This window comes from Bubalus kerabau, chromosome 17, assembly GCF_029407905.1.
Source record: "Bubalus kerabau isolate K-KA32 ecotype Philippines breed swamp buffalo chromosome 17, PCC_UOA_SB_1v2, whole genome shotgun sequence".
NCBI classification, from domain to species: domain Eukaryota; kingdom Metazoa; phylum Chordata; class Mammalia; order Artiodactyla; family Bovidae; genus Bubalus; species Bubalus kerabau.
Genome location: NC_073640.1, coordinates 68,572,562 through 68,596,205, shown reverse-complemented (window position 1 = coordinate 68,596,205; position 23,644 = coordinate 68,572,562). Strand labels below are relative to the sequence as shown.

The window sequence follows — 23,644 nt, the reverse complement described above, 5'->3', positions numbered from 1 at the left end:
CAAAGGACAACATAGTCCCAGACGACAGAATCAAAATCTAGGGAGCCGTTCAGACATTTCAACCTTTTTTTCCCATAAAGGTGGATGTCAGAAGAATGATGGATGGACTAAGGTCCATTCAATATGAAAGATTGTACCAGTGAGAGAATGGTATTTGGTATTGGGGTGAGCAATGTAGAGGAGACGGAAGGGTAGAATAAAATGGAACTAGTTCTGTTCATTTATCTTTTGCCCCCATTCTTCTGAACAGTGAATACATTGCTGATGAAAGGTAGAGGAAAACCCTTTACATAGGGGTGAATTGTCATGGGCTTCTAGAAGCATGTGCTCAACATTTTGCTAGTAAATTCCTCAGTCTCTACGGCTAAAGAATGTACATTTTTTGTGGGGTCATGGAATAGTCCTAGACAGGCTGTAATCAGAACCACTGGTGTCTGTGCCGCACCGAAGTGTACTTACTGAAAAGCCAGACTGTGACCCCAAAAGTGGCACGTTCCCTGCAGAACATTCCAGATTCAGACTTCGTCCGAGATCTTTACATGTGGAATTTTAAAAAGGGTTGTTTAGTCGCTGAGTTGTGTTCGACTCTGCTATTCCATGGCTCACCAGGTTCTTCTGTCCATCGAATTTTCCAGGCAAGATTACTGCAGTGTGTTGTCCATTTCCTTCTGCGAGAGATCTTCCGAACCCAGAGAGTGAACCCATGTCTTCTGCATTGGCAGGTAGATTCTTTACCACTGAGCCACCAGGGATGCATAGGTGAACCAAACTGGTTAAAATTTTCAGATACCTATGCTTTGACTCCTTCCAACTCTCCAGGTAAATGAGAAAAGTATTTGCTAGATCAGGAAAACCAATCTTACCTCCAAAAAGTGCACGGGCTTCCCTGGTGGTACGAGACAGTAAAAGAGGCACTGATGTATAGATCAGTCTTATGGACTCTGTGGGAGAGGGAGAGGGTGGGGAGATTTGGGAGAATGGCATTGAAACATGTATAATATCATGTATGAAACGAGTCACCAGTCCAGGTTCGATGCATGATACTGGATGCTTGGGGCTGGTGCACTGGGATGACTCAGAGGGAGGGTGTGGGGAGGGAGGAGGGAGGAGGGCTCGGGATGGGGAACACAGGTATACCTGTGTTGGATTCATTTCGATATTTGGCAAAACTAATACAATATTGTAAAGTTTAAAAATAAAATAAAATTAAACTAGAAAAAAAAATTAAAAAAAAAAAAAAAAGAAGAATCTGCCTGCAATGCGGGAGACCTGGCTTCGCTCCCTGGGTTGGGAAGATCCCTTGAAGAAGGGAACGGCTACCCACTCCAGTCTTCTGGTCCGGAGAATTCCATGGACTGTATATCCACAGGGTCACAAAGGGTCGGACATCTAAAAGATTTTCACTTTACTTCTTTCCCAGCTGAGCCACAAGGGAAGCCCAAGAACACTGAAGTGGGTAGCCTATCCCTTCTCCAGCAGATCTTCCTGACCCAGGAATTACTCTAGCATCTCCTGCATTGCAGGAGGATTCTTTACCCCCTGACCTATCAGAGAAGTCTACCGCAAAACCAATATGGAGGCCTCTTTGATATACTGTGCTTTTTTTCTGGTGGAGTGTCCGTGTGAAACTGGATCCATGGATAAATTGGATTATCTAAAGTGAGGTCATATAAATGGCTTGACCTGCCCTTACACAATCGCTGTGCTGATGGGGTAACAAGCAGGGACCCTTGCCATTTCCCCTGGCTCTATAAATACAGAGTTTCAGCCCCAGACACACTCTGATAGCCAGTCACTGACTTGAGGAGGCTTAGGGCAAGAGGGCTCAATGGAGGTAAGTGATGAGTGAGAACGTCTAAGGAGAAGGTTTGGGAATCAGCACAGAAGGAGGTGGTGGGTTTCAGAAGGATGGGTTTTCTACTCACCTTGCATCAGCTCAAAGGCCTTGTGAAAGCAGTGGATCTCCCTTAAACTCCATATTAACTACGGTTGGGTGCTGAGCTCTCTGTGAGGGGGGAGAAACGGACTTGAAACATGTAAATGGAACTTTGGAAATATAACGGGCACGGATCCTTCTCTTGCAGAAAAGACATTTAAATAAGAGGTCTTTCAGGTCCCCCTCCTGCCTCCATCTGATTTACAGGTTTATAAATCACCCTGATTTATAGACGTTGCCACCCTCCATGCTGTGGTGTGGTGTGCTGCATTTCTTCCTCAAGGCTTTCTGAACCTTCGCCCCCTGGGCTAAGCAGACATGTTCGTCTGTGTTCATTTGTGTTAACACGCACAGAGAGACCCTCTCAGATCTACAATACAGAACGATATTGTCCCAATTTCCATTTGAGAAACCTGACGCCCCGTGACTTTTGTCCATTTAGAAATCCGAATCCAAAGATGGGCAGCATGGACGCCTACGAGCAGGTCCAAATGGACCCCGGAAGCTGAAAAGAGTCACCGAACTTGGCGTGACCAAGCAGAAGGAGAAAAAGGACAGAGACAAGGCAAAACTCCTGGAACCGATGGGAAAAATCCAGAAGAACCAGGAAGAGGAGCTGAGGCGCCACCTCGACAAGCGCACTCCAGCCTAGGTGGCCTTTGAGAAGGTGCAGGAGAAGCACAAATGGAGAGGATGCTGAAGAAAGCATCCAAAACTCACAAGCAGAGAGTGGAGGACTTCAACAGACACCTGGACATGCTCACAGAGCACTATGACATTCCTAAAGTCAGCTGGACCAAGTAACCGCCCCACCCAGGAGATGGAGTATTGTCCAGGGGAAGCAGGAAGCAGAGTTGGGGTCATCTCTGGAGCCTTTGGAAACATTCTTGTACACATATTCTGTGAGTCTTCTGCTGAGCCCGTGCTTATCAAAGTAATGGGCCTTTATTCTGGAAGTGCATTAAACAGAGACGGCCCTTTAAATTACAAAGAGAAAAAAGCAACATCCATGTCCAGTGGTTCATGCAGCCTCGGGACCTGTGTGTTCACCAGGAGACCCACATGGGCAAGTAGCCCTACAGCAGTGATCTCTGCCCGAAGAAGTTCCACCATGACTCCACGCTGCAGGCTCACCAGAGGACCCACACCCAAGAGAAGCCTTTCTGCTGTGAGCACTGTGAAAAAGCTTTCGACCACAGTGGGAACCTCAGTGGTCACACTCTGGGCTCGAGCCCTACATGTGCCCCGAGTGTCACCAGTCTTCTGCTCCCTGAGGTCTGTCAAATCCCACCAGGAAACCCATTCCGAACCACTGGCCCAGGACCCTGCCCTCGGGCCAAGTCCTTTCTGCTTCAAGAAGGAAATTCACAATGATTTGTCACTTCTGCAACACAAAGGGTGGATGACATGGGAAGAGCTTCGGAGGATATTGGGTCCAGGGGGTTCCCTTTACATGAATGAGGAGGATATTTGAGTGATGGCTTATTGTTCCCTTGGGATTTTGTTTTCTACTTTAGTGTACCCTGTTTCAAAGAGTTTTTGCTTTCTTTTGTTATTCTTTTACTGAAAGCATGTCTCATTAGTTATCAGTATTTCATCATGAAACTGAGCCTACTGTTGACTGCCTTCCTGTTAGGCAGGACTTCTCTGTAAACCTGCAGGACCTGGCACAGAGGCCAAGCTCTCCAGTGGAATTTAAATGTAAATAAACACATTTCTGTCAAATGTGTCTCATAGTTTCTAAGACTTTTGTACAGGGAATAGGTGATGGCCGTGGTTTTGCCTACATGGCTGTTATTATGCTGAGGTAGATTCACTCACTCCATACTTGTTCGGGGATTTCTTCCCGAGGTGTTTTGAAAAAGGAAGGCTTCTGAAAGTGATAGGGGTCATTCTTCTTTCCTATTGGTGTACAACTTCTACTCTTCAAAAAGGCTACTTAGAAATCGGGTCTGCTCACACCTTAGCTCATCAGCTGATTTTAGAAAAGCCTTTGAAGAATATCTCACATGAACAGAAAAGACAAGAGGAGTCAAACCGATCTGGCTCCCACCACCATGTCTCTGACACCGTCAGACCCTCCAGGCAGTGAGACCAAAAATTCACGAGATCATTGAAACCAGTCCGTTCACCCCAAAGTGCAGTCCCCGAAGTCCAAAATCAATGAAATCCAAAAGGAAACCGAGGGATTTCCCGCGCGGCCCATTGGGTGAGACTCAGCGCTCCCGCGGCGGGGGGGCGTGGTTTCCTTCCGCCGTCTGGGAACTGAGACCATACCTGCCTCTCTGCTTGGCCAAAAACGGAACAAACAAAATACACAGAACCTGTCGCTAAATCACTATGGAGGCCTCTTTAGCAAATCGTGGTTTTTCCTGAGCGAGTTTCCGTGGGCAATCGAATCCCTGTGATTAAGAAAAGAGGGATTATCTAGAACGTTTCGCCCCGCCCTCACCGAATCCATGCGCCGATCGGGTAACAGGCCGAGAGGGCCGGCGTTTCTCCAGCGCGAAAGAGAGACGTGTCTCCGCCAGCCGAGTTGGAGAGCGAGTCCCCAACTGAGGAGGACCGAGGCGAGAAGGCTTCAAGGAGGTGATTGATGGGAAGTGTCTAAAGAGAACGCTAGAGAGTCAGGGCCCGTGGAAGTGGGTTTCAGTAAGTCCTGGCTTTCTGTTCCCCTTGCATTCGCTCAGAGACCGTGTGAAATCCACCCATGTCCCTCCAGCCACACATAAACCGTGGTTCATTTGTGGAATCTTCTGTGAGATGAGATTGTTTCCACACTCCATGGTGTGGTGTGGGGTGGTTCATTTTTTCAACAAGGGCTTTTAAGCACCGCCCTGTGGACAGTTGTGACCACACAGTTTCTTGTAGTATAAGATGGATGTTGGAGGAGTAAGAGAATGGATTCTTGTCCCTGGTGTGAAATTCTGAGGGGGGAATACTGCCCAGTACTGGGATGAGGGATGGTAGGGTGGATGAAAATAAAACTAATTGGCTGCATTCTTTTTTCTTTTTTGCCCGCTATTTCTGAACACTGAATCTATTCCTGAGGAAAAGCAAGAGGAAATTCCTTTCGATCGGGGTCAGTTGGGCACCAACTTCTAGAGGCATTTGCCCAGAGTCCTACTGAAAAGCTCTACAGTCGGTATGGCTGAGAACCAGACAAGGGGTCGTGGCCCCGTCGCGGACAGCCCCGGAGCAGAGTCGCCGGCGTCTGCGCCAGGCCAAGACACCCGAAGGGAAAACCGCGACTCAGACCTGGAAGAGTTGCGCGTTCGCTTCAGAACGTTTATCAGCTCAGACGAATCCGACCCCATCAAGGCTCTGAGGAGGCTCCGTGAACTCTGCGGGCTGTGGCTGAGGCCGGATCTTGACACCAAGGAGGAGATGGTGCTGGAGCAGTTCGTGATGTGCATGCCGCCTGAGATCCAGGTCTTAGTCAAGAGTAGTGGTGCCGAGACTTGTAAGGAACTTGTAAGAAACTGACGAAATGGGTGAGTAGGACCCTAGTGACCCTGTGAGACAGGGAACGGTGGGATGAGGGGCTGGGAGCTGGGAGATGAAGCAGAAGGATCACAGGGCATGGCTCTAAATCAGTGATTCCCAGAGGGGTGAGCACTTGCCTGTGGCATCACTGGAGATGTTTCTGTTGATCCTCACTTGGAGGGTGTTGGTCTTTCAAATGTCATTCGCAGGAGGTGGGCTCCTAGGGTGGGATACGCAATGAATACCTTTTTGGATCTTGTGAAGGGAGACTGATCGTATTTGAATTTTTCCTCACAGGCTGTAGTGCGTGTCCAAGGCGAGGATGTTTTGATGCCCGTCTCGGGTGTTGAGATGTTAGGGTCTGAGGTCAGTGAGGGGCACAGTGAGGGAGACCGAGCCAGGGAGCCCCAGCCTACAGTCAGTGTCATCCCTCCAGACGAGGGCCAGCAGGAAAGCCAAGACGGGCAGCATCTGCCAGGAGCCAAGGACCTGTCGAGGGGGCAGGTGAGTGTGATGTCCTGACCTCCAGTCTGGGAGCAGGTAGAAGGGGGTCGGGTGGGGGTGGCTGCGGAAGTAATTGAGAGAACTGGGCAAAGGACAGGAATGGACCCTCTGCCTCCAGGAATTGCCATGGATGCATTCCGTTCCCGGCCGTTTTCCAGACAGTATGAGAATGAAGACAGTCCATGTTTCATAGTCCTTCACCATGAAAGCTTGTGGCCCTAAGCATGAGGGCAGATGAGTCCTGTTTCCACGGGATGCTGCTGGGTCAGTTCATCAGGCATAAATGCACTCACAGCGGTCTCACCCATGATGGATTTCGTCGGAGGCACTTAATATTGGGGGATAGTGTAAACACCTTGAATTGCATAACAAGTTCCCCATTGGAGTCATTTTCCCGCTCAGATTTTGGAGTATGTCTGGAGAGAGTGGAGTTTTTTGAAATGTGAATCAGGGGAGGAGATGCTACTGATTTCTCATGAATAGAGCTATATAGTATAGAATGAGCTGTGTAGTATAACAGCTATACTGCTTATCATCTTATTATGCCCCAGGCCACCTTCCATGACGAAGACAAATCCAGGCAAGGTATCAGCAAGTGGTGAAGTCAGGAGCCCTAGAGCCAGAATCCTCTGCTTTCAGATTCAGGGCCTGGAGACTGTGAGATGAGGTGGAGAGATAGGTGCAAAGATAATTGGCAGTGCCAGCTGTGAAGTCTGGACTTGTTTGCCAGAGGTGGTCGGTATAGATCAAGGACTGACATGGGAATCAGAAGAGGATTGCCAATCAGGGTGATGGGAAGCAGTCAGGGCATCTCCCCCAAACTGATATTCAGAAAGCTGGAGTGTGAGATCAGGGTACGAGGCGGGTGGGGAAAGAGGAGACAGAGCTTGCCGTGGGCTAAGGCAGTGGGATTGACTCTGCTTGGTTGCCCCTTGTCAGGACCAGAAAGCTCTCCCGCCAGAGACCATTCCTGAAAGAGGTGAACTGGAGGGTCAGACGCCCTCCAAGGAGAACTTGGAGAAGGACCTGTGGGAAGACACAGGAGTGACAAGAACCCTTTCATCTCAAGAGCGTGAACTTCTGCAGAATCGTGGTGAGTATTAAAAACTTGGAGACCACAGGAGGTACTGACTGCCTCCATTCATGTCCAGGAAGGGGTACCCAGCATTTCCATCCCTTGTTGTTGTGGGGTAGGAGTTGGTTCTCCAATGCCAACCTTCTCCATCGTCAACATTCCAGAGTGTTTCATCAGCTAGACTCTTAGGTAGTTTGGTTGCTAGGAAGTCTGTAGCCAAGATTATGGATGGTTCCAATGAGGCTGGCACCATGGAAAATGCTCCTTGATAAATATGGTGCTGAATGTCTTCTTTCAGCAGATTCTGGGAGGGCAGAGAGAGAGGAGAGAGTCCCCCGGAAGGAAGTGATACTTCAAATGTGGCTCTGAACCCTTTGCTCTTGTGTTCCAGAGAGAGATGTTTTCACTCCGAGTGGATCCAGACGAGGTCCTCTGAAGAATCGCAGACATGTGAAAAGGAAGCGGGAGAGCAGTCCCACTTGCCAAGACGTGGGTCAAGAGGCAGCCACGTGTCTGGACCAAGGAGAGTTCTCAGGACAGCTTGGGTCCCATTCCTTTAGTGCATTTGGCACCATGCGACCCACCAGTCTTCCTGAGGGAGCAGAAACCCTGGGACGGGCACCATCTGAATGCAAGGTGTGCAAAAAGAGCTTTCCTTGTCAATCTCAGCTTACCTTGCACCAGAGGACACACACAGGAGAGAGGCCCTTTCAATGTGACGTCTGTGCCAAAGGGTTCATACAGCCTTCAGACCTGTGGGTTCACCAGCGGATCCACACTGGTGAGAAGCCCTACAGCTGTGGTATCTGCCTCAAGAAGTTCGCCCACAACTCCACGCTGCACGCTCACAAGAGGACCCACACCCAGGAGAAGCCTTTCCGCTGTGAGCAGTGTGACAGAGCTTTCGGCCACCTAGGGAACCTCAACGTTCACCTACGCACCCACTCTGGGCTCAAGCCCTACGTGTGCCCTGAGTGTCACGGTGCCTTCCGTCAGCTGGGGACTTTCAAACGCCACTGGAAAATCCATTCCAGATGACTGGCTCAGGACCCTGCCCTCAGGTCCAGGTCTTTTCTGTTTTAATGAGAAAATTGGGAATGATTTGTCACCTGTGTGATACAAAGTGGGATGACAGGGGAGGGCTTAGGAGGATCGTGGAACCCAGTGGGGTTCCACTCGCGTAAATTAGGATATTTGTGTGAATTAAGATACTTGAGTGATGACATTTTTCCCTTTGGATTTTGTTTGCTACTTTGCTATAGACTATAGTTTTCTTTTTCATTTGTGTATTTTCAGTTGGAGGAGAATTGCCTTACGATGTTAGACTCTGGTTTTCTTACATGTTTTCGCTTTGTGTTGTTCTTTTTCTTCCAATGAAGCTGTGTCTCACTGGTTATCAGTACCTCATCATCAGAGTGAGGCACTGCTGATTGCCTTCTTGTCAGGTGTGATTTCCTTTTAAAATAGGATGCTCCTAGCAGGATGGCTAGATTAAATACAGGATCACCAGTGAAATTTAAATTTCAAATAAACAAACACATTTTGATCAAAGAGCTGTGTGTTTTCTCTTCTAAGACTTTGCTACAGGTAGGTGATAGCCATAGTTTTTTCAATGTGGCCATTATTATGTTGAGATATGTTCCCCTTATACTAGTTTGGATACTGCTTCCTTAGGTATTTAGATAAAGAAGGCTTCTTAAATTGATAAGTGTCATTCTTTTCCCCTCCTGCTGCTGCTGCTGCTAAGTCGATTCAGTCGTGTCCGACTCTGTGCGACCCCATAGACGGCAGCCCACCAGGCTCCCCCATCCCTGGGATTCTCCAGGCAAGAACACTGGAGTGGGTTGCCATTTCCTTCTCCAATGCATGAAAGGAAAAAGTAGGAGTGAAGTCGCTCGGTAGTGTCTGACTCTTAGTGACCCCATGGACTGTAGCCCACCAGGCTCCTCCATCCAGTCCCTAGACTACTAAACAGTGACTTTAATGCGGAGGGAAAGCAGAGGAAATTCATTTCCATAGGCATCAACTGGGCACCCACTTCTAGAAGCATTTGCTCAGAGTCCTACTGGAAATTTCCTCCATCAATACGCCTGAGGACCAGACATTTTTTCCGGGTTGTGGACACATCACAGACAGCCCTGGGGCAGAGTCACTGGCGTCCGTGCCATCCTAGGACACACTCATGGAAGACTCAGACTGTGACCAGGAAACCTTGCACGTCCGGTTCAGAACATTTAGCAGCTCAGAGGAGTCCGACCCCGTCGAGGATCTGAGGAGACTCCGTGAACTCTGCCATCTGTGGCTGAGGCCAGATCTTCACACCAAGGAGCAGATGATGGACAGGCTGCTGCTGGAGCAGTACATGTTCTGCATGCCCCTGGAGTACCAGGTCCTGCTCAAAGAAAGTGGGGTGCAGAGTTGCAAAGCCCTGGAGGACGTGCTGAGAAATAAGCAGAAACCCAAGAACTGGGTGAGTAGGACCTTAATGATGGGTGTAGGAGGAGGAGACAATTGCAAGCTGCAGGAATCACAAGATAGGACCTGTGGGTTTGGATTTGTATCAGTGATTCCCAAACAGGTGAGAGAAGTTCACAGTTGGGCAATTTGGGAGATTCTTTGGTTGTCTCAACTCGAAGGCTGTCGATCTTTTACACCAAATGGGAGCTTCTATCGTCAATGCCATTGGATGCCTGAGAGCTACATTCCAGGTCTTATAGAGACTGATCTTGATTGATTTCTCCCCTCACAAACCATAGTCTGCATACAAGGGCAGAATATCTTGTGTGCGATCCAGACATTGAGATGGTTGAAGCCAAGGCCAGTGACATGGATGATCAGAGAGGCCCATGCGGGGAGCCCCAACCCCCCACAAAGGTCATACCTCCAGAGCATGGCCAGGAGGGAATCCAAGAGCTGCAGAATCTGGAAGGAGCCACGGACCTGTCTCGGGAGCAAGTGAGAGCATGGAAACAGGTAGAAGGGAGTCAGGTGGGTGTGGCTGTTTGAGGAATGGGGAGGTTCGGCAAAGGACAGGAATGGACGCATTGCTTCCAGGAATTCCAGTGGATGCAATCAGTTCCTAAGCATTTTTTCTAGTCAGTGTGAGAATGAAGCTAATCCATCTTTGTCCCTCTGCCATGAAAGCCTCTAGTCTTAGGAGTGGGGAGAAAGGAATCCTGTCTTCCTGACATGATGCTAGGTTCAGTTTGCTGCAGGTAAATGCACTGACAGCTGATTTACCCACGGCCACTTTGCCCAAGGGCACGTCATATTTCAGAATATGATCATTCCTTGCAACTGAAGGAGTGACTCCAAAGTGGACTCATTTTGCCCCCTAGTAGACATTGGGCTTCCCTGGAGGCTCAGATGGTGAAGAATCTGCTGACAATGCAGGAGACCTGGGTTCGATCCCTGGGCCAGGAAAATCCCCTGGAGAAGGGAATGGCTACCGACTCCAGTGTTCTTGCCTGGAGAATCCCATGAACAGAGGAACCTGGCGGCTATAGTCCCTGGGGTTGCAAAGTGTCAGACATGACTGAACGACTAACACTTTCACTTTCGGACATTGAAGAATGAATGGAAGACGGTTGATTTGTTCAAATAAGGTTGGGTATGGGCTGCTGCTGCTGCTGCTGGTAAGTCGGTTCAGTCGTGTCCAACTCTGTGTGACTCTATAGCCGGCAGCCCACCAGGCCCCACTGTCCCTGGGATTCTCAAGGTAAGAACACTGGAGTGGGTTGCCATTTCCTTCTCCAATGCATGAAAGTGAAAAGTAAAAGTGAAGTCGCTCAGTCATGTCGAACTCTTCATTATCCCATTGACCGAGCCTACCAGGCTCCTCTGTCCATGGGATTCTCCAGGCAAGAGTACTGGAGTGCAATTGCCTACTCCGTGGGTATGGGCAGGGGATACTACTGACTTGCATGGAGTAGAGACCAAGAATACTGGTCATCATTTTCCTATGTACCGGGTAACCACCATTACAAAGATGCATGCATGCAAAGTCTCCAACAATGATGGAGTCAAGTGAGCTAGACCTAGAGTTCTTTACTTCCAGAGTCAGGGTCAGGCAGAAGTGGGTATGATTTGGAGAGACCTATGCATAGAGAAGTCCGAGTGCCAGTGTGATGTCCTGATTTGATTGCAAGATACGGTCTGAATAGATCCAGGACAGTCTTGGGTATCAGGAGATGATTATCAATCAGGGTGATGGGCGGACCAGAAGAAGTCAGGGCATATGCCCTAAAATGACATGAAGAAAGCTGGAGTCTTAGATCACGATACGAGGCAGATGGGGAAACAGGAAACAGTTTTCCATGGACTGAGGTAGAAGGGTTATTGACTCTGCTTGTTTGTCCCTTGTCAGGGCCAGAGAGCTCTCCCGCCAGAGACTGTTCCTGAAACAGGTGAGCTGGAGGGTCAGACGCCCAGGGAGAACTTGGAAAGGACCTGCTGGAAGACAGGGGAGAAACAAAAACGCTTCCGTCTCAAGCACCTGAACTTCTGAAAGGTCCTGGTGAGTATTCAAAACCATGAAATTCAGCAGAGTTAGTGACTCGGTCCTATGGTGGCATGCAGCTGGGTAGCCAGCATCACCATGCTTGGATGGGTGGGGTGGAGATCATTGTCCAGTGCCAACCTTCTCCGTCATCAACGTCCCAGAGCCCCCACAGTCCAAGCTCTTAGCTTGGTTGCTTGATGGGAACTTCTCAGCCAACATCAGGTTTCCTGTGAGGCTGGCAGCACAGAAAATGCTCCTTGTTAAGTGTGGTTCTGAATCTCTTTCAGTGGATTCTGGGAGCGTAGATAATCCCTAAGCTGTGATCACTCACCTAGAGCCAGGCATCCTGGAATGTGAAGTCAAGAGGGCCTTAGGAAGAATCACTATGAACAAAGCTAGTGGAGGTGATGGAATTCCAGTTGAGCTATTTCAAATCCTCAGACACGATGCTGTGAAAGCGTTGCCCTCAGTGAGTCAGCAAATTTGGAAAACTCAGCAGTGGCCACAGTGCCCCGCCCTCCACAGTTGTTGGAGAAGGAAATGCCAACCCAGTCCAGTACTCTTGCCTGGAAAATGCCATGGACGGTGGAGCCTAGTAGGCTAGAGTCCACAGGGTCGCAAAGAGTTGGACATGACTGAGCAACTTCACTTTCACTTTCAACAGTTGCTGGCATCGAAAATAAAGCTAACTTTCCTTTCCCCCAACCTGGCCTCTGTATTGGCTTTTAAGTGCGAGCAGCCAGACACCAATATCTATTACAATATCATCCTTCAGTTTGCCGCCCCCAACAAATTCCCAGGCTAATTAATAGAAGAAAACGCTGATTCTTTAAAAGAAATACTTCATTTTCTCCATTCTGCTTCAAATGACCTCTCTTCATTTCTGCTGGAGGAGAGCCAGGTGGGATGAAAGAGTGCTACCTTGAAGAATCTTTTCAAGCACAGACACCCTAGAATCTCAGTGTTCAAAAGGGCATTAATATTACATTACCTAACAGTTCATAATTCCAAAAGAATACAGTTACTTTAAATGCTTGAGTGGATGCTCAGTCACTTCAGTCATGTCCGACTCTTTGCAACCCAACAGACCACAGCCTGCCAGGCTCCCCTGTCCATGGGAGTCTCCAGGGAAAATACTGGAGTGGGTTACCATTCCCTTCTCCAGGGAATCTTCCTGATGAGGGGATCGAACCTGGGTCTTCTAGGCTGCAGGTGGATTGTTTACCGCTGAGCTACTGGGGAAGCCTTACAGAGGGTCGATATTCCACATAATAATGGCATGTAACAAACCGCTGCTATCATCTACTCCATAGAAAGACTTTGGGGATAGGGTGGGATGATTTGGGAGAATGGCACTGACACATGTATAATATCATATATGAAACGAGTCGCCAGTCCAGGTTCGATGCACGATATTGGATGCTTGGGGCTGGTGCACTGGGACGACCCAGAGGGATGGGACAGGGAGGGAGGAGGGAGGAGGGTTCAGGATGGGGAACATGTGTATACCTGTGGCAGATTCATGTTGATACATGGCAAAAACAATACAAGATAGTAAAGTTAAAAAATAAAATAAAGAAAAAAAAAATCTTTGAAGGGGAAATACACAGGACACTTATTTGACAAAAATGTCTTTGTTTATTAGAAATTTAAATTTCACTGGTGATCCTCTTTTTCATCTAGACACTCTGCTAGGAGCATCCTATTTTACGATGAAATCTTCCCTAATGGGGGGACAATCAGCAGTGACCTCAGTTTCACAAAGAAGAAAACTAATGAGACCTGCATTCACTGAAAGAAGAACAACACAAAGCCAAAACTTATCACCAAAACACAGGCTACACTAAAGTAGAAATCAAATTCTGAAGGGAAAGAATTCACACCTAATTCATGTGAATGGAACCCCATCGGGTTCCAGTATGATCGTAAGTTCTTCACATGTCACCCTTTCATTGTATCACATAAGTGACAAATAATCCCGAATTTCTTTCTTGGAGCAGAAGGCACTTGGACCTGAGGGCAGGGTCCTGAGCCAGTCATCTGGAATGGATTTTCCGGTGGCGTTTGAAAGTCCCCAGCTGACGGAAGGCACTGTGACACTCGGGGCACACGTAGGGCTTGAGCCCAGAGTGGGTGCGTCGGTGAACACTGAGGTTCCCTCGGTGGCCGAAAGCTCTGTCACACTGCTCACAGCGGAAAGGCTTCTCCTGGGTGTGGGTCCTCTTGTGAGCGCACAGCGTGGAGTCCTGGGTGAACTTCTTGAGCCAGAGATCACAGCTGTAGGGCTTCTCGCCAGTGTGGATCCGCTCGTGAACCCGCAGATCTGAAAGCTGTATGAACACTTTGGCACAGATGTCGCACTGAAAGGGCCTCTCTCCTGTGTGTGTCCTCTGGTGCAGGCTAAGCTGAGACTGATAAGGAAAGCTCCTTTTGCACACCCTGCATTCAGAGGGTGCCCGTGGGGGTTTCTGCTCCCTCAGGAAGACTGGTGGGTCCCACGGTGCCAGATGCACCAACAAATGGGACCCACGCTGTCCTGAGAACTCTCCTGGGTCCAAACACGTGGCTGCTTCTTGACCCACATCTTGGCAAGTGGGACTGCTCTCCCGTTTCCTTTTGATATGTCTGCGATTCTTTACAGGACCTCGTCTGGATCCACTCATAGTGGAAACGTCTCCCTCTGGAACACAGGAAGAAAGGGTTCAGGAGACACATTTTAAAGATCAGTTTCTTCTTGAGGATTCGTCTCTCTCCCTATGCTCCCAGAATCCCCTCAAAGAAATTCAGCACCACACTTAACAAGGAACATTTTCTGTGCTGCTGGCCTCACTGGAAACCTGATGTTGGCTGAGAAGTTCCCATCAAGCAACCAAGCTAAGAGCTTGGACTGTGGGACAGTGGAACGTTGATGATGGAGAAGGTTGGCACTGGACAATGATCTCCACCCACCCATCCAAGCATGGTGATGCTGGCTACCCAGCCCCATGCCACCATAGGAGGGAGTCACTAACTCTGCTGAATTCCATGGTTTTGAATACTCACCAGGACCCCTCAGAAGTTCAGGTTCTTGAGATTGAAGGGTTTTTGTCTCTCCCCTATCTTCCAGCAGGTCCTTCTCCAAGTTCTCCCTGGGCGTCTGACCCTCCAGCTCACCTATTTCAGGAACAGTCTCTGGCGGGAGAGCTCTCTGGTCCTGACAAGGGACAAACAAGCAGAGTCAAAGCCATTTACCCTAGTCCATGGAAAACTGTTTCCTGTTTCCAATTCTTCCTCGTATCTTGATCTAAGACTCCAGCTTTCTTCATGTCATTTTAGGGGATATGCCGTGACTTCTTCTTGTCCACCCCATCACCCTGATTGATAATCATCTCCTGATACTCAAGGCTGTCCTGGATCTATACAGACTGTATCTGGCAATCCAATCAGGACATCACAGTTGGCACTCTGACTTCTCTATGCATACGTCTCTCCAAATCATACCCACTCCTGCCTGCCCTTGACTCTGGAAGTAAAGAACTCTAGGTCCAGCTCTCTTGACTCCATCACTGTTGGAGACTTTGCCTGGATGAATCTTTGCAATGGTGGTTACGCAGTAGATAGGAAGATGACGACCACAATTCTTGGTCTCTACTCCATGCAAGTCAATAGCATCCCCTGCCTATACCCAACCTTATTTGAAGAAATCAACTGCCTTCCATTCATTCTTCAATGTCTGAAAGGGAAAGTGTTAGTCGCTCAGTCGTGTCTGACTCTCTGCAAACCCATGGACTATAGCTGCCAGGTTCCTCTGTTCATGGGATTCTCCAGGCAAGAACACTAGAGTGGGTAGCCATTCCCTTCTCCTGGGGATCTTCCTGACCCAGGCATCGAACCCAGGTCTCATGCATTGTTGGCAGATTCTTCACCATATGAACCACCAGGGAAGCCCAATGTCTACTGGGGGGCAAAATGAGTCCAATTTCGAGTCACTCCTTCAGTTGCAAGGAATGATCATATTCTGAAATATGACATGCCCTTGGGCAAAGTGGCCGTGGGTAAATCAGCTGTCAGTGCATTTACCTGCAGCAAATTGAACCTAGCATCATGTCAGGAAGACAGGATTCCCTTCTTCCCACTCCTAAGACTAGAAGCTTTCATAGGAGAGGGACAGAGATGGATTATCTTCATTCTCACACTGATTAGAAAAAATGCCTAGGAACGGAATGCATCCACGGGAATTCCTGGAAGCAATGGGTCCATTCCTGTCCTCTGTCAAATCTCCCCATTCCTCCAGCAGCCACACCCACCTGAGTCTCTTCTACCTGCTTCCACTTTCTCACCTGCTCCGTAGATAGGTTCATGGCTCCTGGCGGATTCTGCAGCTCTTGGCTTCCTTCCTGGCCATCTTCTGCAGGTATGACCCTTGAGGGTGGTTCGGGCTCCCCGCATGGGTCTCTCTCATCATCCATGTCACCGGCCTTGGCTTCAGTCATCTCAATGTCGGGATCACGCACGGGATATTTCTGCCCTTGTATGCAGACTATGGTCTGTGAAGGGAGAAATCAATCAAGATCAGTCTCTATAAACCTGGAATGTAGCTTTCAGGCACCCAATGGCATTGACAATAGAAGCTCACGTTTGGTGTAAAAGGTCGACATCCTTCAAGTTGAGACAGCCAAAAGTATCTCCCAAATTGCCCAACTGTGAACTTCTCTCTCCTGTTTGGGAACCACTGATACAGAGCCAAACCCGCAGGTCCTATCTTGTGATCCCTGCAGCTTGCACGTGTCTCCTCCTCCCACACCCATCACTAAGGTCCTACTCACCCAGTTCTTGGGTTTCTGCTTATTTCTCAGCACGTCCTCCAGGGCTTTGCAACTCTGCACCCCACTTTCTTTGAGCAGGACCTGGCACTCCAGGGGCATGCAGATCATGAACTGCTCCAGCACCAGCCTGTCCATCATCTGCTCCTTGGTGTGAAGATCCGGCCTCAGCCACAGATGGCAGAGTTCATGGAGTCTCCTCAGATCCTTGACCGGGTCGGACTCCTCTGAGCTGCAAATGTTCTGAACCGGACGTGCCAGGTTTCCTGGTCACAGTCTGAGTCTTCCATGAGTGTGTCTTGGGGTGGCACGGATGCTGGTGACTCTGCCCCAGGGCTGTCTGTCATGTGTCCAGAACCCTGAAAAAATGGCTGGTCCTCAGCCATATTGATGGAGGCAATTTCCAGTAGGACTCTGAGCAAATGCTTCTAGAAGTGGGTGCCCAGTTGAAGCCTATGGAAATAGATTTCCTCTCCTTTTCCTCAGCATTAAAGTCACTGGTGAGCAGTCTAGGGAGATAAAAAAAAAAGAGAAACAATGGTTTCATTTTTTTCCACCCTTCTGTCTCCCCTACATCCCATATATTGGACACCATTGCTCAAATCATTCAATATTTCATAAAACTGTCTGGTCAGAAATGACCATAGGGCTTCCTTGGTGGTCCAGTGGATAAGAATCTGCCTGCCAATGCAGGGGGACATGGGTTTGATCCTTGATATGGGAAGACCCCGCCTGCCTCGAAGCCTGTGCACCACAACTTTTGAGCCTGAGAGGGGCAACTACTGAACACGAGCTGTAGACTCCCAGCTCTGCCACGGGAGAAGCCACCACAATGAGAAGCCCATACCCCTCAGCTAGAGAGTAGTCCCCACTAGCTACGACTAGAGAAAGCCCTCACAGCAAAGAAGACCCAGCCCAGCCAAAATGAAGGAATTAAAAAACTTAAAACTAATAATAAACATATATGTAGTTTTTAAATGGCCATAGGGTGCCGCTCAGAAACCCCTGAAGAAAACGAGTCACCTCACAGCAACATGTGTGGAAACATTTTTCTCCCCTGGCAGAAGACCTGGATTAACCATTGTTAACGTGGGGTTAGAGGAAGATCTCCTGTCACAAGGTCTCCCAGTTAATGTAAGATGAACAGAAAGCAACATCTTTCTGAAACCCACCCGTGTGTCCTGATTTCTAGCCATCCTCCTTGGACGTGCCCACTCATCACTTACCCCTTCCAGGTCTCTTGCCTTCAGCCTCCTCAGGTCAGGCACTGGCTCTCAAAGTGTCTGGAGCTGAAATGTCTGTATTCATAGAGACTTGGGTGAAACTCCAGGGGTTTCTGGCCATAACCTCATCATCCCAGTGATTGGATAAAGGGCATGGAAGGAACCACTTTGGATAATCCGGGTAGATTCCATTTCCTGTGGAGACTCCAACAGGACTAACCATTAAAGAGGCCACCATATTGGTTTGGCAGTAAACTTTCTCTAATATATTTTATTTACTTTAGAGTTCATGGATGGCATTTCTTGGGGAAACAGATTGATTTTCCTGATCTAATGAATTTTTTCTCTCTGCTTGGAGACTGTGAAGCAGTCCAATAATTGTAATCCGATGGTTGTAATCAAATTGGGTTACCTAATCTTGTTTCTTTTCTCAAGAAATAAGTCATCAAAGACTTTTGTCTAAAATCAGCTGATGAGATCAACTGTAAAAAACCATTTCAGAGAGGCATCACAGAAACCAGAGGTTGTACACCAGTAGGGAAAAAGAGGAGAAGGCAATGGCACCCCACTCCAGTACTCTTGCCAGGAAAATCCCATGGATGGAGGAGCCTGGTGGGCTACAGTCCATGGGGTCGCTAAGAGTCAGCCACTACCAAGCGACTTCACTCCCACTTTTCCCTTTCATGCATTGGAGAAGGAAATGGCAACCCACTCCAGTGTTCTTGCCTGGAGAATCCCAGGGACAGGGGAGCCTGGTGAGCGGCCATCTATGGGGTCTCACAATGTCAGACATGACTGGAGCAACTTAGCAGCAGTTAGCAGCAGCAGGGGAAAAGAATGACACTTATCAATTTAAGAAGCCTTCTTTTTTTCAATACCTAAGGAAGCAGTATCCAAACTAGACTAGTACAAAGGGAACATATCTCAACATAATAATGGCCACATAGACAAAACCATGGCTATCACCTACTGTAGCAAAGTCTTAGAAGAGAAAACACACAGCTCTTTGATAGAAATGTGTTTGTTTATTTGAAATTTAAATTACACTGGTGAACCTGTATTTAATCTAGCCATCCTGCTGCTGCTACTAAGTCGCTTCAGTCGTGTCCGACTCTGTGAGGCCCCATAGATGGCAGCCCACCAGGCTGCCCCATCACTGGGATTCTCCAGGCAAGAACACTGGAGTGGGTTGCCATTTCCTTCTCCAATGCATGAAAGGGAAAAGTGAAAGTGAAGTCGCTCAGTCGTATCTGAGTCTTAGCGACCCCATGGACTGTAGCCCACCAGGCCCTTCCATCCATGGGATTTTCCAGGCAAGAGTACTGGAGTGGAGTGCCATTGCCTTCTCCAGCTGTCCTGCTAGGAGAATCCATTTTACAAGGAAATCACACCTGACAAGTAGGCAATCAGCAGTAGCCTCACTCTGATAATGAGGTAATGATAACCAGTGAGACACAGCTTCATTGGAAGAACAAGAAAAGCACAAAGCGAAAACATGTAAGAAAACCAGAGTCTAACATCGTAAGGCAATTCTCCTCCAACTGAAAATACACAAATGAAAATGAAAACTATAGTCTATAGCAATGTAGAAAACAAAATCCAAAGGGAAAAATAAGTCATAACCCAAATATCCTAATACTCTCAAATATCCTAATTCACGTGAGGGAACCCTGGGTTCCACGATCCTCCTATGCCCTTCCCCTGTCATCCACACTTTGTATCACACAGGTGACAAATCATTCTCAATTTTCTCATTAAAACAGAAAAGACCTGGACCTGAGGGCAGGGTCCTGAGCCAGTCATCTGGAATGGATTTTCCGGTGGCGTTTGAAAGTCCCCAGCTGACGGAAGGCTGTGTGACACTCGGGGCACACGTAGGGCTTGAGCCCAGAGTGGGTGCGTCGGTGAACATTGAGGTTCCCTCGGTGGCAAAAAGCTCTGTCACACTGCTCACAGCGGAAAGGCTTCTCCTGGGTGTGGGTCCTCTTGTGAGTGCGCAGCGTGGAGTTGTGGGCGAACTTCCTGAGGCAGACATCACAGCTGTAGGGCTTCTCGCCAGTGTGGATCCGCTGGTGGACCCGCAGGTCTGAAGGCTGTATGAACCCTCTGGCACAGATGTCGCATTGAAAGGGCCTCTCTCCTGTGTGTGTCCTCTGGTGCAAGGTAAGCTGAGACTGACAAGGAAAGCTCTTTTTGCACACCCTGCATTCAGAGGGTGCCCGTCCCGGGGTTTCTGCTCCCTCAGGAAGACTGGTGGGTCCAACGGTGCCAGATGAACGAATAGAATGGGACCCAAGCTGTCCTGAGAACTCTCCTTGGTCCAAACACGTGGCTGCCTCTTGACCCACGTCTTGGCAAGTGGGACTGCTCTCCCGCTTCCTTTTGTTACGTCTGTGATTCTCCAGAGGGCCTCGTCTGGATCCACTTGGAGTGGAAACATCTCTCTCTGGAAAACAAGAGGAAAGGGTTCAAGGGCCACATTTGAAGTATCACTTCCTTCCTAGGGACTCTCCCCTCTCTCCCTGCCCTCCCAGAATCTTCTGAAAGAAGAGACTCAGCAACATATTTATCAAGGAGCATTTTCCATGGTGCCAGTCTTATTGGAACCATCCCTAATCTTGGCTACAGTCTTCACAGCATCGAAAGTACCTAAGGGTCTAGCTGATGAAACACTCTGGAACGTTGACGATGGAGAAGGTTGGCATTGAAGACCCAACTCCTATGCCACAACACCAAGGGATGGAAATCCTGGGTATCCCTTCCTGGACATCAGTGGAGGCAGGCAGTACTTCCTGTAGTCTCCAAGTTTTTAATACTCACCACGATCGTGCAGAAGTTCAGGCTCTTGAGACGAAAGGGTTCTTGTCACTCCTGTGTCTTCCAGCAGGTCCTTCATCAAGTACTCCTTGGAGGGCGTCTGACCCTCCAGTTCACCTCTTTCAGGAATGGTCTCTGGCGGGGGAGCTTTCTGGCCCTGACAAAGGGCAACCAAGCAGAGTCAATCCCACTGCCTTAGCCCACGGCAAGCTCTCTCTCCTCTTTCCCCACCCACCTCATACCCTGATCTCACACTCCAGCTTTCTGAATATCAGTTTGGGAGATATGCCCTGACTGCTTTCCATCACCCTGATTGACAATCCTCTTCTGATTCCCATGTCTATCCTTGATCTATACTGACCACCTCTGGCAAAAGTCCAGACTTCACAGCTGGCACTGCCAATTATCTTTGCACCTATCTCTCCACCTCATCTCACAGTCTCCAGGCCCTGAATCTGAAAGCAGAGGATTCTGGCTCTAGGGCTCCTGACTTCACCACTTGTTGATACCTTGCCTGGATTTGTCTTTGTCATGGAAGGTGGCCTGGGGCATAATAAGATGATAAGCAGTATAGCTGTTATACTACATAGCTCTGTTCTATACTATATAGCTCTATTCATGAGAAATCAGTAGCATCTCCTCCCCCCGATTCACATTTCAAAAAAATCCACTCTCTCCAGACATACTCCAAAATCTGATGGGGAAAATGACTCCAACGGGGAACTTGTTATGCAATTCAAGGTGTTTACAATATCCCCCAATATTAAGTGCCTCTGATGAAATCCATCATGGGTGAAACCGCTGTGAGTGCACTTATGCCTGATGAACTGACCCAGCACCATCCTGTGGAAACAGGACTCCTCTGCCCTCATGCTTAGGGCCACAAGCTTTCATGGTGAAGGACTATGAAACATGGACTGTCTTCATTCTCACACTGGCTGGAAAATGCCGGGAACGGAATGCATCCATGGGAATTCTTGGAGGCAGAGGGTCCATTCCTGTCCTTTGCCCAGTTCTCCCAATTACTTCCGCAGCCACCCCCACCCGACCCCCTTCTACCTGCTCCCAGACTGGAGGTCAGGACATCACACTCACCTGCCCCCTCGACAGGTCCTTGGCTCCTGGCAGATGCTGCCCGTCTTGGCTTTCCTGCTGGCCCTCGTCTGGAGGGATGACACTGACTGTAGGCTGGGGCTCCCTGGCTCGGTCTCCCTCACTGTGCCCCTCACTGACCTCAGATCCTAACATCTCAACACCCGAGACGGGCATCAAAACATCCTCGCCTTGGACACGCACTACAGCCTGTGAGGAAAAATTCAAATACGATTAGTCTCCCTTCACAAGATCCAAAAAGGTATTCATTGCGTATCCCACCCTAGGAGCCCACCTCCTGGGAATGACATTTGAAAGACCAACACCCTCCAAGTGAGGATCAACAGAAACATCTCCAGTGATGCCACAGGCAAGTGCTCACCCCTCTGGGAATCCCTGATTTAGAGCCAAGCCCTCTGATCCTTCTGCTTCATCTCCCAGCTCCCAGCCCCTCATCCCACCGTTCCCTGTCTCACAGAGTCACTAGGGTCCTACTCACCCATTTCGTCAGTTTCTGCTTCTTTCTCAGCACCTCCTCCAGATCCTTACAAGTCTCGGCACTGCTACTTTTGACTAAGACCTGGATCTCAGGCGGCACGCACATCACGAACTGCTCCAGCACCAGCCTGTCCACCATCTCCTCCTTGGTGTGAAGATCCGGCCTCAGCCACAGCCCGCAGAGTTCACGGAGCCTCCTCAGAGCCTTGATGGGGTCGGATTCGTCCGAGCTGCTAAACGTTCTGAAGCGAACGCGCAACTCTTCCAGGTCTGAGTCGCGGTTTTCCCTTCGGGTGTCTTGGCCTGGCGCAGACGCCGGCGACTCTGCTCCGGGGCTGTCCGCGACGGGGCCACGACCCCTTGTCTGGTTCTCAGCCATACCGACTGTAGAGCTTTTCAGTAGGACTCTGGGCAAATGCTTCTAGAAGTCGGTGCCCAACTGACGCTGATCGAAAGGAATTTCCTCTTGCTTTTCCTCAGGAATAGATTCAGTGTTCAGAAATAGCGGGCAAAAAAGAAAAAAGAATGCAGCCAATTAGTTTTATTTTCATCCACCCTACCATCCCTCATCCCAATACTGGGCAGTATTCCCCCCTCAGAATTTCACACCAGGGACAAGAATCCATTCTCTTACTCCTCCGACATCCATCTTATACTACAAGAAACTGTGTGGTCACAACTGTCCACAGGGCGGTGCTTAAAAGCCCTTGTTGAAAAAATGAACCACCCCACAGGCCACCATGGAGTGTGGAAACAATCTCATCTCACAGAAGATTCCACAAATGAACCACGGTTTATGTGTGGCCGGAGGAGATCGGCGGATTTCACACGGTCTCTGAGCGAATGCAAGGGGAACAGAAAGCCAGGACTTACTGAAACCCACTTCCACGGGCCCTGACTCTCTAGCGTTCTCTTTAGACACTTCCCATCAATCACCTCCTTGAAGCCTTCTCACCTCGGTCCTCCTCAGTTGGGGACTCGCTCTCCAACTCGGCTGGCGGAGACACGTCTCTCTTTCGAGCTGGAGAAACGCCGGCCCTCTCGGCCTGTTACCCGATCGGCGCATGGATTCGGTGAGGGCGGGGCAAAACGTTCTAGATAATCCTTCTTTACTTAATCAGAGGGATTCGATTGCCCATGGAAACTCGCTCAGGAGAACCACGATTTACTAAAGAGGCCTCCATAGTGATTTAGCGACAGGTTCTGTGTATTTTTTGTTGTTGTTCTGTTTTTGGCCAAGCAGGGAGGCAGGTGCCATCTTAGTTCCCAGACGGCGGAAGGAAACCATGCCGCCTGCCGCGGGAGCGCTGAGTCTCACCCGCTGGACCGCACGGGAAATCCCTCGGTTTCCTTTTGGATTTCATTGATTGTGGACTTCGGGGATTGCATTTTGCGATGAACGGACTGGTTTCAATGATCTCGTGAATTTTTGGTCTCACTGCCTGGAGGGTTTGACGGAGTCAGAGACATGATGGTGGGAGCCAGATCGGTTTGACTCCTCTGGTCTTTTCTGTTCATGTGAGATAAGTCTTCAAAGGCTTTTCTAAAATCAGCTGATGAGCTAAGGTGTGAGAAAACCCGATGTCTAAGACGCCTTTTTGAAGAGAAGAAGTTGTACATCAATAGGAAAAAGGAATGACACCTATCTCTTTCGGAAGCCTTCCTTTTTGGAAACACCTCAGGAAGAAATCCCCGAACAAGTATGGAGCG

General features: G+C 49.0%; 1 protein-coding gene and 3 pseudogenes across 1 annotated transcript; 2 read left to right on the top strand and 2 right to left on the bottom strand.

The window, feature by feature from the left end:
• Window positions 1-2,403: 2,403 nt before the first annotated feature.
• LOC129632300 (protein FAM32A-like) lies at window positions 2,404-3,663 on the top strand (annotated as a pseudogene).
• A 1,355-nt stretch (window positions 3,664-5,018) lies between these two features.
• On the top strand, window positions 5,019-8,552 carry LOC129632305 (zinc finger and SCAN domain-containing protein 5B-like; annotated as a pseudogene).
• A 4,565-nt stretch (window positions 8,553-13,117) lies between these two features.
• LOC129632234 (zinc finger and SCAN domain-containing protein 5B-like) lies at window positions 13,118-17,623 on the bottom strand (annotated as a pseudogene).
• A 1,353-nt stretch (window positions 17,624-18,976) lies between these two features.
• On the bottom strand, window positions 18,977-22,388 carry LOC129632310 (zinc finger and SCAN domain-containing protein 5B-like). The gene is made up of 4 exons (XM_055553825.1): window positions 21,936-22,388; window positions 21,440-21,646; window positions 20,348-20,501; window positions 18,977-19,973 (listed from the first exon to the last, which is right to left on the bottom strand). The coding sequence occupies exons 1-4, from the start codon at window positions 22,311-22,313 to the stop codon at window positions 19,327-19,329; spliced, it is 1,386 nt and encodes a 461-aa protein (XP_055409800.1). The 5' UTR covers window positions 22,314-22,388; the 3' UTR covers window positions 18,977-19,326.
• Between the last annotated feature and the right edge of the window lie 1,256 nt (window positions 22,389-23,644).

Coding starts and splice junctions, on each gene's coding strand:
- LOC129632310 (XM_055553825.1), bottom strand. CDS start 22,313: ATGGCTGAGAACCAGACAAGGGGTCGTGGCCCCGTCGCGGACAGCCCC. Junction 20,502..21,439: donor AGGACCTGTCGAGGGGGCAG/GTGAGTGTGATG, acceptor GCCCTTTGTCAG/GGCCAGAAAGCTCCCCCGCC. Junction 19,974..20,347: donor TGAACTTCTGCACGATCGTG/GTGAGTATTAAA, acceptor CTTGTTTTCCAG/AGAGAGATGTTTCCACTCCA.